The following is a 12,767-nucleotide window of genomic DNA, read 5'->3' as shown; positions in this document are numbered from 1 at the left end:
CACCTTTAGTGGCATCCTTGTTGCATGTACTCGGGGACCTACATCTGCAGCATTGAGTGCTTTGTTTTGGGACTACACCTACTTTTAGCATGACTAAATATGATTTAATAATGCCCAGGTCGGGCTCTGACCTCACTCTTACATCTGAATAGCCTGCCTTCCTGCCACAGCCGGGTGTGAGCGGCCATGTAACACGACTCAGGGCTTTCCAGCCCTCAAGTAATAAAGATTAAACAATATTATTTGCTCTCAGCTGTTTGTCGAGATTACTCACCTTCTGAAGAATGTTTGCAGGGTGAAGACTTCCTTCTGGTTGGTTCTGTAGAAGCAGTTCTACCTCGAAAGATTGCTCCTAATTTGCATTGCAGGTTCTATATCTAGAGAGATTTCTACCACAGCATCACTCACCGAGTGTGGGAGAAATCCCACCGGAGCTGGCAGAAGAGAGCAGCAGACAGAGGTGAGTCCTGACACCATCACTCACTGAGTGTGGGAGATCCCACCTGAGAGCAGCAGGCAGTGGTGAGGCCTGACACCATCACTCACTGAGTGTGGGAGATCCCACCTGAGAGCAGCAGGCAGTGGTGAGGCCTGACACCATCACTCACTGAGTGTGGGAGATCCCACCTGAGAGCAGCAGGCAGTGGTGAGGCCTGACACCATCACTCACTGAGTGCGGGAGATCCCACCTGAGTGCAGCAGACAGAGCTGAGACCTGACACCATCACTCACCGAGTGTGGGAGATCCCACCTGAGAGGAGCAGGCCGTGGTGAGGCCTGACACCATCACTCACTGTGTGTGGGAGATACCACCTGAGAGCAGCAGACAGAGGAGAGGCCTGACACCATCACTCACTGAGTGTGGGAGATCCCACCTGAGAGCAGCAGGCAGTGGTGAGGCCTGACACCATCACTCACTGAGTGCGGGAGATCCCACCTGAGTGCAGCAGACAGAGCTGAGACCTATCAACCATCACTCACCGAGTGTGGGAGAAATCCCACCTGAGCTGGCAGAAGAGAGCTGCACACAGAGGTGAGACCTGACACCATCACTCACTGAGTGTGGGAGATCCCACCTGAGAGCAGCAGGTAGTGGTGAGGCCTGACACCATCACTCTCTGAGTGCGGGAGATCCCACCTGAGTGCAGCAGGCAGTGGTGAGGCCTGACACCATCACTCACTGAGTGCGGGAGATCTCACCTGAGAGCAGCAGGCAGTGGTGAAGCCTAACACCATCACTCACTGAGTGCGTGAGATCCCACCTGAGAGCAGCAGGCAAAGGTGAGACCTGACAACATCACTCACCAAGTGTGGGAGAAATCCCATCTGAGCTTGCAGAAGAGAGCAGCAGACAGAGGTGAGACCTGACACCATCACTCACTGAGTGTGGGAGATCCCACCTGAGAGCAGCAGGCAGTGGTGAGGCCTGACACCATCACTCACTGGGTGCGTGAGATCCCACCTGAGAGCAGCAGGCAGTGGTGAGACCTGACACCATCACTCACTGAGTGCAGCAGGCAGAGGTGAGGCCTGACACCATCACTCACTGAGTGTTGGAGATCTGACCTGAGAGCAGCAGGCAGTGGTGATGCCTGACACCATCACTCACTGAGTGTGGGAGATCCAACCTGAGAGCAGCAGGCAGTGGTGAAGCCTGACACCATCACTCACTGAGTGTTTGAGATGCCACCTGAGAGCAGCAGGTAGAGGTGAGACCTGACACCATCACTCACCGAGTGTGGGAGAAATCCCACCTGAGCTGGCAGAAGAGAGCAGCAGACAGAGGTGAAACCTGACACCATCACTCACTGAGTGTGGGAGATCCCACCTGAGAGCAGCAGGCAGTGGTGAGGCCTGACACCATCACTCACTGAGTGCGGGAGATCCCACCTGAGTGCAGCAGACAGAGCTGAGACCTGACACCATCACTCACCGAGTGTGGGAGATCCCACCTGAGAGGAGCAGGCCGTGGTGAGGCCTGACACCATCACTCACTGTGTGTGGGAGATACCACCTGAGAGCAGCAGACAGAGGTGAGGCCTGACACCATCACTCACTGAGTGTGGGAGATCCCACCTGAGAGCAGCAGGCAGTGGTGAGGCCTGACACCATCACTCACTGAGTGCGGGAGATCCCACCTGAGTGCAGCAGACAGAGCTGAGACCTATCAACCATCACTCACCGAGTGTGGGAGAAATCCCACCTGAGCTGGCAGAAGAGAGCTGCACACAGAGGTGAGACCTGACACCATCACTCACTGAGTGTGGGAGATCCCACCTGAGAGCAGCAGGTAGTGGTGAGGCCTGACACCATCACTCTCTGAGTGCGGGAGATCCCACCTGAGTGCAGCAGGCAGTGGTGAGGCCTGACACCATCACTCACTGAGTGCGGGAGATCTCACCTGAGAGCAGCAGGCAGTGGTGAAGCCTAACACCATCACTCACTGAGTGCGTGAGATCCCACCTGAGAGCAGCAGGCAAAGGTGAGACCTGACAACATCACTCACCAAGTGTGGGAGAAATCCCATCTGAGCTTGCAGAAGAGAGCAGCAGACAGAGGTGAGACCTGACACCATCACTCACTGAGTGTGGGAGATCCCACCTGAGAGCAGCAGGCAGTGGTGAGGCCTGACACCATCACTCACTGGGTGCGTGAGATCCCACCTGAGAGCAGCAGGCAGTGGTGAGACCTGACACCATCACTCACTGAGTGCAGCAGGCAGAGGTGAGGCCTGACACCATCACTCACTGAGTGTTGGAGATCTGACCTGAGAGCAGCAGGCAGTGGTGATGCCTGACACCATCACTCACTGAGTGTGGGAGATCCAACCTGAGAGCAGCAGGCAGTGGTGAAGCCTGACACCATCACTCACTGAGTGTTTGAGATGCCACCTGAGAGCAGCAGGTAGAGGTGAGACCTGACACCATCACTCACCGAGTGTGGGAGAAATCCCACCTGAGCTGGCAGAAGAGAGCAGCAGACAGAGATGAAACCTGACACCATCACTCACTGAGTGTGGGAGATCCCACCTGAGAGCAGCAGGCAGTGGTGAGGCCTGACACCATCACTCACTGGGTGCGTGAGATCCCACCTGAGAGCAGCAGGCAGTGGTGAGACCTGACACCATCACTCACTGAGTGCAGCAGGCAGAGGTGAGGCCTGACACCATCACTCACTGAGTGTGGGAGATCCGACCTGAGAGCAGCAGGAAGTGGTGAAGCCTGACACCATCACTCACTGAGTGTGGGAGATCCCACCTGAGAGCAGCAGGCAGTGGTGAAGCCTGACACCATCACTCACTGAGTGTGGGAGATCCCAACTGAGAGGAGCAGGCAGCGGTGAAGCCTGACACCATCACTCACTGAGTGTGGGAGATCCCAGCTAAGAGCAGCAGGCAGTGGTGAAGCCTGACACCATTCCATGCTGGGTGCGTGAGATCCCACCTGAGAGCAGCAGGCAGTGGTGAGGCCTGACACCATCACTCACAGAGTGTGGGAGATCCCACCTGACAGCAGCAGGCAGAGGTGAGGCCTGACACCATCACTCACAGAGTGTGGGAGATCCCACCTGAGAGCAGCAGGCAGTGGTGAGGCCTGACACCATCACTCACTGAGTGTGTGAGATCCCACCTGACAGCAGCAGGCAGAGGTGAGGCCTGACACCATCACTCACAGAGTGTGGGAGATTCTACCTGAGAGTAGCAGGCAGTGGTGAGGCCTGACACCATCACTCACTGAGTGTGGGAGATCCCACCTGAGAGCAGCAGGCAGTGGTGAGGCCTGACACCATCACTCACTGAGTGCGGGAGATCCCACCTGAGTGCAGCAGACAGAGCTGAGACCTGACAACCATCACTCACCGAGTGTGGGAGAAATCCCACCAGAGCTGGCAGAAGAGAGCTGCACACAGAGGTGAGACCTGACACCATCACTCACTGAGTGTGGGAGATCCCACCTGAGAGCAGCAGGTAGTGGTGAGGCCTGACACCATCACTCTCTGAGTGCGGGAGATCCCACCTGAGTGCAGCAGGCAGTGGTGAGGCCTGACACCATCCCTCACTGAGTGAGGGAGATCTCACCTGAGAGCAGCAGGCAGTGGTGAAGCCTGACACCATCACTCACTGAGTGCGTGAGATCCCACCTGAGAGCAGCAGGCAAAGGTGAGACCTGACACCATCACTCACCGAGTGTGGGAGAAATCCCACCTGAGCTGGCAAAAGAGAGCAGCAGACAGAGGTGAGACCTGACACCATCACTCACTGAGTGTGGGAGATCCCACCTGAGAGCAGCAGGCAGTAGTGAGGCCTGACACCATCACTCACTGGGTGCGTGAGATCCCACCTGAGAGCAGCAGGCAGTGGTGAGACCTGACACCATCACTCACTGAGTGCAGCAGGCAGAGGTGAGGCCTGACACCATCACTCACTGAGTGTAGGAGATCTGACCTGAGAGCAGCAGGCAGTGGTGAAGCCTGACACCATCACTCACTGAGTGTGGGAGATCCCACCTGAGAGCAGCAGGCAGTGGTGAAGCCTGACACCATCACTCACTGAGTGTTTGAGATCCCACCTGAGAGCAGCAGGTAGAGGTGAGACCTGACACCATCACTCACCGAGTGTGGGAGAAATCCCACCTGAGCTGGCAGAAGAGAGCAGCAGACAGTGGTGAAACCTGACACCATCACTCACTGAGTGTGGGAGATCCCACCTGAGAGCAGCAGGCAGTGGTGAGGCCTGACACCATCACTCACTGGGTGCGTGAGATCCCACCTGAGAGCAGCAGGCAGTGGTGAGACCTGACACCATCACTCACTGAGTGCAGCAGGCAGAGGTGAGGCCTGACACCATCACTCACTGAGTGTGGGAGATCCGACCTGACAGCAGCAGGCAGTGGTGAAGCCTGACACCATCACTCACTGAGTGTGGGAGATCCCACCTGAGAGCAGGAGGCAGTGGTGAAGCCTGACACCATCACTCACTGAGTGTGGGAGATCCCACCTGAGAGGAGCAGGCAGCGGTGAAGCCTGACACCATCACTCACTGAGTGTGGGAGATCCCAGCTAAGAGCAGCAGGCAGTGGTGAGGCCTGACACCATTCCACACTGGGTGCGTGAGATCCCACCTGAGAGCAGCAGGCAGTGGTGAGGCCTGACACCATCACTCACAGAGTGTGGGAGATCTCACCTGAGAGTAGTAGGCAGTGGTGAGGCCTGACACCATCACTCACTGAGTGTGTGAGATCCCACCTGAGAGCAGCAGGCAGAGGTGAGGCCTGACACCATCACTCAGAGTGTGGGAGATCCCACCTGAGAGTAGCAGGCAGTGGTGAGGCCTGACACCATCACTCACAGAGTGTGTGAGATCCCACCTGAGAGCAGCAGGTAGAGGTGAGGCCTGACACCATCACTCACTGAGTGTGGGAGATCCAACCTCGGAGCAGCAGGCAGTGGTGAGGCCTGACACCATCACTCACAGAGTGTGGGAGATCCCACCTGACAGCAGCAGGCAGAGGTGAGGCCTGACACCATCACTCACAGAGTGTGGGAGATCCCACCTGAGAGCAGCAGGCAGTGGTGAGGCCTGACACCATCACTCACTGAGTGTGTGAGATCCCACCTGACAGCAGCAGGCAGAGGTGAGGCCTGAGACCACCACTCACAGAGTGTGGGAGATCCTACCTGAGAGTAGCAGGCAGTGGTGAGGCCTGACACCATCACTCACTGAGTGTGGGAGATCCCACCTGAGAGCAGCAGGCAGTGGTGAGGCCTGACACCATCACTCACTGAGTGCGGGAGATCCCACCTGAGTGCAGCAGACAGAGCTGAGACCTGACAACCATCACTCACCGAGTGTGGGAGAAATCCCACCAGAGCTGGCAGAAGAGAGCTGCACACAGAGGTGAGACCTGACACCATCACTCACTGAGTGTGGGAGATCCCACCTGAGAGCAGCAGGTAGTGGTGGGGCCTGACACCATCACTCTCTGAGTGCGGGAGATCCCACCTGAGTGCAGCAGGCAGTGGTGAGGCCTGACACCATCCCTCACTGAGTGCGGGAGATCTCACCTGAGAGCAGCAGGCAGTGGTGAAGCCTGACACCATCACTCACTGAGTGCGTGAGATCCCACCTGAGAGCAGCAGGCAAAGGTGAGACCTGACACCATCACTCACCGAGTGTGGGAGAAATCCCACCTGAGCTGGCAAAAGAGAGCAGCAGACAGAGGTGAGACCTGACACCATCACTCACTGAGTGTGGGAGATCCCACCTGAGAGCAGCAGGCAGTGGTGAGGCCTGACACCATCACTCACTGGGTGCGTGAGATCCCACCTGAGAGCAGCAGGCAGTGGTGAGACCTGACACCATCACTCACTGAGTGCAGCAGGCAGAGGTGAGGCCTGACACCATCACTCACTGAGTGTGGGAGATCTGACCTGAGAGCAGCAGGCAGTGGTGAAGCCTGACACCATCACTCACTGAGTGTGGGAGATCCCACCTGAGAGCAGCAGGCAGTGGTGAAGCCTGACACCATCACTCACTGAGTGTTTGAGATCCCACCTGAGAGCAGTAGGTAGAGGTGAGACCTGACACCATCACTCACCGAGTGTGGGAGAAATCCCACCTGAGCTGGCAGAAGAGAGCAGCAGACAGAGGTGAAACCTGACACCATCACTCACTGAGTGTGGGAGATCCCACCTGAGAGCAGCAGGCAGTTGTGAGGCCTGACACCATCACTCACTGGGTGCGTGAGATCCCACCTGAGAGCAGCAGGCAGTGGTGAGACCTGACACCATCACTCACTGAGTGCAGCAGGCAGAGGTGAGGCCTGACACCATCACTCACTGAGTGTGGGAGATCCGACCTGACAGCAGCAGGCAGTGGTGAAGCCTGACACCATCACTCACTGAGTGTGGGAGATCCCACCTGAGAGCAGCAGGCAGTGGTGAAGCCTGACACCATCACTCACTGAGTGTGGGAGATCCCACCTGAGAGGAGCAGGCAGCGGTGAAGCCTGACACCATCACTCACTGAGTGTGGGAGATCCCAGCTAAGAGCAGCAGGCAGTGGTGAGGCCTGACACCATTCCACACTGGGTGCGTGAGATCCCACCTGAGAGCAGCAGGCAGTGGTGAGGCCTGACACCATCACTCACAGAGTGTGGGAGATCTCACCTGAGAGTAGTAGGCAGTGGTGAGGCCTGACACCATCACTCACTGAGTGTGTGAGATCCCACCTGAGAGCAGCAGGCAGAGGTGAGGCCTGACACCATCACTCAGAGTGTGGGAGATCCCACCTGAGAGTAGCAGGCAGTGGTGAGGCCTGACACCATCACTCACAGAGTGTGTGAGATCCCACCTGAGAGCAGCAGGTAGAGGTGAGGCCTGACACCATCACTCACTGAGTGTGGGAGATCCAACCTCGGAGCAGCAGGCAGTGGTGAGGCCTGACACCATCACTCACTGGGTGCGTGAGATCCCTCCTGAGCTGGTAGAAGAGAGCAGCTGAGACGAACACTGAATAATCAGATAGTCAGGTGAGTAGAAAGGATGTTCAAAGGTTTATTCTCGTTACAACTCTGTGAAGTTTGAAGAGATAAAAAAGCAGATGTCTCAGCAGGAAATCTCTGCTAAATGTTTGCTTGTGAGGAAAGTCCGTAGCAACAGAGAAACTCAACCTGCAAACGTGTAGACCTGAACACCTTTTCAAATGGGAACCACAGCGCGCAGGAGGCATTTCTCCACAGTTGGTGCTTCCCTGACATCTCCACCATGGGGAATGAAGAGGTTTGAAGACTGGTCCTCTTAGGGCCAGATCTGCAAAGGCTCTCAGTGACTGTACACCAATGATCGGCACATCGGGGGAGGATGCAAACGCTAAAACCCCTCTGCAAACGTCCTAAGCCCATTGAACACCCAAAGGCTTTTCCGAATCATTGAAGGGGTTTAGGAAACCAGACCCAATGGGTATTTGGAAGGGGCTGTTTTGGGCACCCCTTCTCAATACTGACTCTTTACAGTATGTATTGATGCAAAAGATTAATATTTTACCACCATTACCCATTTGAACATGCAAAGGGGCCATTTACCCATGTGGATGTTGAAAAATAGAATTAGGAGTAGGCAGTGATCCATGGGCAGACTGCTTTCTTTGACTGCATCCAGATTCCCTTTAAGGAAGACATTTGCAATTTAACAAAAATGATTGCTCTATTTAAAACAGATCACAGACCTGTTGGTCTGCTGACACCAGCAGGCCACAATCCCTGTGATGCTCAAATGAAATTCAGTCACTGGCAATCGCTCGTGTGGCATCCAAATCCATCATTCTTTTGCCCACCCGCCCCCTCAGTTTGGAACCGAACCATATGTAAATCAGCCTGGGAACAGTCCTGAACTGGAACACAAGCAACCTAGGACTGGTTCTGCCCTAGTTAGGGCTTCTCAGACTGGTGTAGCTTGGTTCCATTGCAAAGTGAGTCTTGGGACCACGCCGGGGCAGACCCGATGCACTTAGGGCCCAAATGCAAAAACAACAAGGTGATGGATGGAATGCTTGAATTAATCTCAGCCACTGGCAGTCACTCGGGCCGCATTCCATTCCATTGTTTTATGCTCACCATGGGCATACCAGAGGGGGCTCAATATGTATTGATTCCAGTTTATCCCACATACATAGACAGATTTCACAAATCTTTGCCGGTGACACATGTTGTTCCAATCAGAAAGGCACACTTCAGAAAGGAGGGAGATGTCACACCTCTGCTTTGCAACCCTGGGCACTCAAATGACAGCAGGAAGAGAAGCATGACCTGTGAATGTCATTACGCCCTGATGAGCTCAGGACTGGCTTGAATGCAGGGGGGAGAGTCCTCTGACAAAAGAAGTATCCTCACCACCCCCTACTATAGCCCATGTGGCACATGTCCACCGGTCCTATGCAGCGCACAGACTCAAGTCTCCCCAAAGCTGAAAACACAGGAGCGGGCTTAGTCCCTGACTCACTCACTCATGCCAGGGGCTGATTCTGAATTGGAGCAGACAGCTGGAAATGCTTTACCCTCACACTTGATTAATTTGTCCACAATAGAAAGAAGTGGAAGCAGCACAAATGCCTTCCAAGCATTATTACATTACCCATTAGACTGCTGAGAGCTGCTGCCACAGACATGCAGCAAGGAGCCCACTGCCCTTTTAAAACAAGCATTAGCAAAGCCAGGGTGCCTTGTCTTTGCGGCCATTGGGCTTTGCTATGCTTTTGATGGTGCTGCGCATATTCGGGACGCTGTGCAGAATCATCAAAATAAAAAAGTAAAAAAGAAATGGAAGTAATGACATATCAGTGGAATGAGTATAGTGGCATGGGGGGTAACAGAGGAGCTGGTGGGGGTGAGGAAGGGCAAAGCAGCACACCTAGGGTGAGAGCGGAAGGGCAAAATGGAGTGTAGGATGGTGGAGGGAAATACAAGAATGCCAGAGAGTACCATAGGGGAAAGAGAAGCACACAGACAAGAGAGAAAAACCTGCGGGAGGGAAGCGAAGACAGCCCTCAAAACTCAAGCATTCATGAAGTGCTTCAGTGAAAAGAAATGAGACAGAGAAACCAGGGAAGAAAAGTAAAGTAAACAGACTGGAGAGAGCAAAACAGAGCAAAATGGGGAGAAGATAAGCACGCGGAAGGGACAGCTGGCGAGCATTTGCACTCTTGTGGAGTGCTTAAGCTAAAAGAAGAAAAGTAATTCCATGAAAGTGAGCAGAGGAAGAATACAAGTATAGAGGCTGTGCTCTAGGGGAGGGAGAAGCTCAATGTGGACAAGGATAGTTATTGAATAAGAAGCAAGCAAATTAGAGTGACAATAAAGTCAACCAATGGTAAGCATCAGTGGGCTTTAAAGCCCCTGCAGGATCTTGGTAAGCTGACAATAGGTCTTTTCCAAGCAGAGAGTTTACCTTGAGAGAAACATAGCATTGACGTCTGGTTTTCTCAACCTAATATTAAGTAAATATCAGACAGCTAACAGGTGTATTAGTGGTTTCCTTGGAGCTATTTAGCCTTTAATTAGGAGCTTGACCAGAGGGCAGTCGGTCGCAGATAGATACCAATCCCCGTGAACATGGAAACAACGAGTGGGTGAACCTCAAGGCTGGTTTTACCACTTACTGCTATGTGGGCTTTTATCACAGCTTCAGTGTCAGGTCGTAGTCTGATGCAGATAGCAATGAATGACCTACCTCCCATTACACAAGGGTATACTACAACTCTAACTCCTGACTGTGTCACACCGGGGGTGGGGAAGACACATTCAAGGAGGTAAGCTGTCATTGCAAACCCCGCCTTTCAACAGAGAAGATTTTTCTGATGTGGCATATCCAGCATGGCGGGAATACAAGAGTAAACATTTGTTAACCTGAGTAACAATCCTTCTAAATCTGCTGTTGTGTATCCCAGGCGCTTGACTATAACAGGATGAGCTAGGCATTCAATCTGTAATCCAGACATGGGAGCTCTTCTGGGGAGGAGAGACATGAGAATGGATGGGCCAAGTTAGATGAAAACTCCTGCAAACTTCAGGGAGGATTTACAAGCCCCTTGCGACACTTTTGCACCACCGTTGCATCAAAACCTCACGCGTGCTTGAAGCAGGCGTAAGGTGTGACACAGTGTAGTGGGAATAGGCCTCAAAATGCTTTGCTGGAGTTGCATCATGCATGCGACACGACTCCAGCAATGCGTGACTTTTGCCCCAACAGATGCGTCAGAATTTCTGACACATCTGTGAATCCATGCACCATGGTGCGCCATATTGTAAATACAGTGCATCCATGGCGGCGCAAGGGTTTCTAAGGGTGGCGCAGGGAAAGTGATGCATCTCTACAGATGCATCACTTTCTTGCAAATCAGCCTCTCCATTATCTTTTTTATGAAGACATTTCTATCTTCAAATATTAGGCACAATGCTGTTCTTCATAGTCGTAGCTTCAGATATTTAGGGTTTAAAGTTGTCTTCATAAGTTGTTTCATAAGTGAAAAATTATATTTCTCTGCCCTCTTATGCAGGAAGAAGACCTGGCTAGAAGATCAGTCAGCACCGGCACCATGGGACCCCGAATACAAATGTACTCACTGGTCATTCTGTTCTCCATCCTGGGAAGTTCCTTTTCCGGCCCAGTTGCCATTTACAGTAAGTTTGTAGACACAGGAGTCTGACTTTACCTCATGATAAACAGTGACTTCATGTAGTGACAACAGTGGCCATGGCTGCGTTTGACATCCTCGCCCACCACAGCAAGTGGGCAGAAGGTCATCTCAGCTTTACAAAGAGTCATAAAAACAAGGGATCACAGGCTGAGTGGTTGATTCATTCTTTAGAAATACCATAGCTTTTATGAAATCTATCCCACCCTCTACATATGCTGCAGCTCTCAGTTTTAAGAATGCCTCTGTAGTACACTTGCTCTTAGTTTATGCATAGGCTCTATTTAGAGAAGATCAGAGGAGGCTTGAGTCTTTGATCTGCTTTATTTAAGATGCGAGAAGAAACAGGACACTGCATCCGATTCAGGAATAGCATCTCCCTGCAGGTATTTTATCTCCACCCTTGAAGTTCACCTTGTGAAAAGAGATCTGAACTCCATTGAAGACAATGGAGTAGCAGCTCCATATATAAGCTGGTGCAGAACAGCTGCCCTCAACATTTCAATGTCCTAAAGTCCTGTGCCTTTCTCGTTCCTCTGCCACTCCAAAGTATATGGATGGGGCACTGCTAAGTGAAAGGCAGAGGCAATGGAACGGAACACATGGAGCCTTCACCCTTCCCTCCTCCTGTAGCTCAGTGTCACTCAGGCTTAAAAAGGAGGGAAGAGTGAATTCTGCTCAGCCCCTGAGGCTTCACCCTTCCCTCCTCCTGTAGCTCAGTGTCACTGAGGCTTAAAAAGGAGGGAAGAGTGAATTCTGCTCAGCCTCTGAGCCTTCACCCTTCCCTCCTCCTGTAGCTCAGTGTCACTGAGGCTTAAAAAGGAGGGAAGAGTGAATTCTGCTCAGCCTCTGAGCCTTCACCCTTCCCTCCTCCTGTAGCTCAGTGTCACTGAGGCTTAAAAAGGAGGGAAGAGTGAATTCTGCTCAGCCTCTGAGCCTTCACCCTTCCCTCCTCCTGTAGCTCAGTGTCACTGAGGCTTAAAAAGGAGGGAAGAGTGAATTCTGCTCAGCCTCTGAGCCTTCACCCTTCCCTCCTCCTGTAGCTCAGTGTCACTGAGGCTTAAAAAGGAGGGAAGAGTGAATTCTGCTCAGCCCCTGAGCCTTCACCCTTCCCTCCTCCTGTAGCTCAGTGTAACTGAGGCTTAAAAAGGAGGGAAGAGTGAATTCTGCTCAGCCCCTGAGCCTTCACCCTTCCCTCCTCCTGTAGCTCAGTGTCACTGGGGCTTAGGAAGGAGGGAGGAGTGGATGCTGCTCAGCCCCTGAGCCTTCCCCCTTCCCTCATCCTGTAGCTCAGTGTCACTGAGGCTTAAAAAGGAGGGAAGAGTGAATTCTGCTCAGCCCCTGAGCCTTCACCCTTCCCTCCTCCTGTAGCTCAGTGTCACTGAGGCTTAAAAAGGAGGGAAGAGTGAATTCTGCTCAGCCTCTGAGCCTTCACCCTTCCCTCCTCCTGTAGCTCAGTGTCACTGAGGCTTAAAAAGGAGGGAAGAGTGAATTCTGCTCAGCCTCTGAGCCTTCACCCTTCCCTCCTCCTGTAGCTCAGTGTCACTGAGGCTTAAAAAGGAGGGAAGAGTGAATTCTG

The 12,767-nt window shown here is 53.0% G+C and overlaps 1 protein-coding gene across 2 annotated transcripts in view; it reads left to right on the top strand.

The window, feature by feature from the left end:
* Positions 1-259: 259 nt before the first annotated feature.
* The window catches only part of LOC146863709 (uncharacterized), a 28,768-nt gene continuing 16,260 nt past the window's right edge, over positions 260-12,767 (top strand). Inside the window, exons 1-2 of one of the 2 annotated variants that reach the window (XM_085627855.1) lie at positions 260-460; positions 11,051-11,174. In XM_085627855.1, coding sequence (XP_085483981.1) covers positions 11,090-11,174 — 85 coding nt within the window. In that variant the 5' untranslated portion in view covers positions 260-460; positions 11,051-11,089. Of the gene's footprint in view, positions 461-6,568; positions 6,649-11,050; positions 11,175-12,767 lie in introns of those variants that run through there. The other variant, XM_085627858.1, reaches the window with a different exon arrangement.

This window comes from Triturus cristatus, chromosome 2_1 (genome assembly GCF_964204655.1).
Source record: "Triturus cristatus chromosome 2_1, aTriCri1.1, whole genome shotgun sequence".
Classification (NCBI taxonomy): Eukaryota; Metazoa; Chordata; class Amphibia; order Caudata; family Salamandridae; genus Triturus; species Triturus cristatus.
The sequence above is the reverse complement of the archived record's forward strand: the minus strand, read 5'-3'. Positions and strand labels throughout refer to the sequence as shown.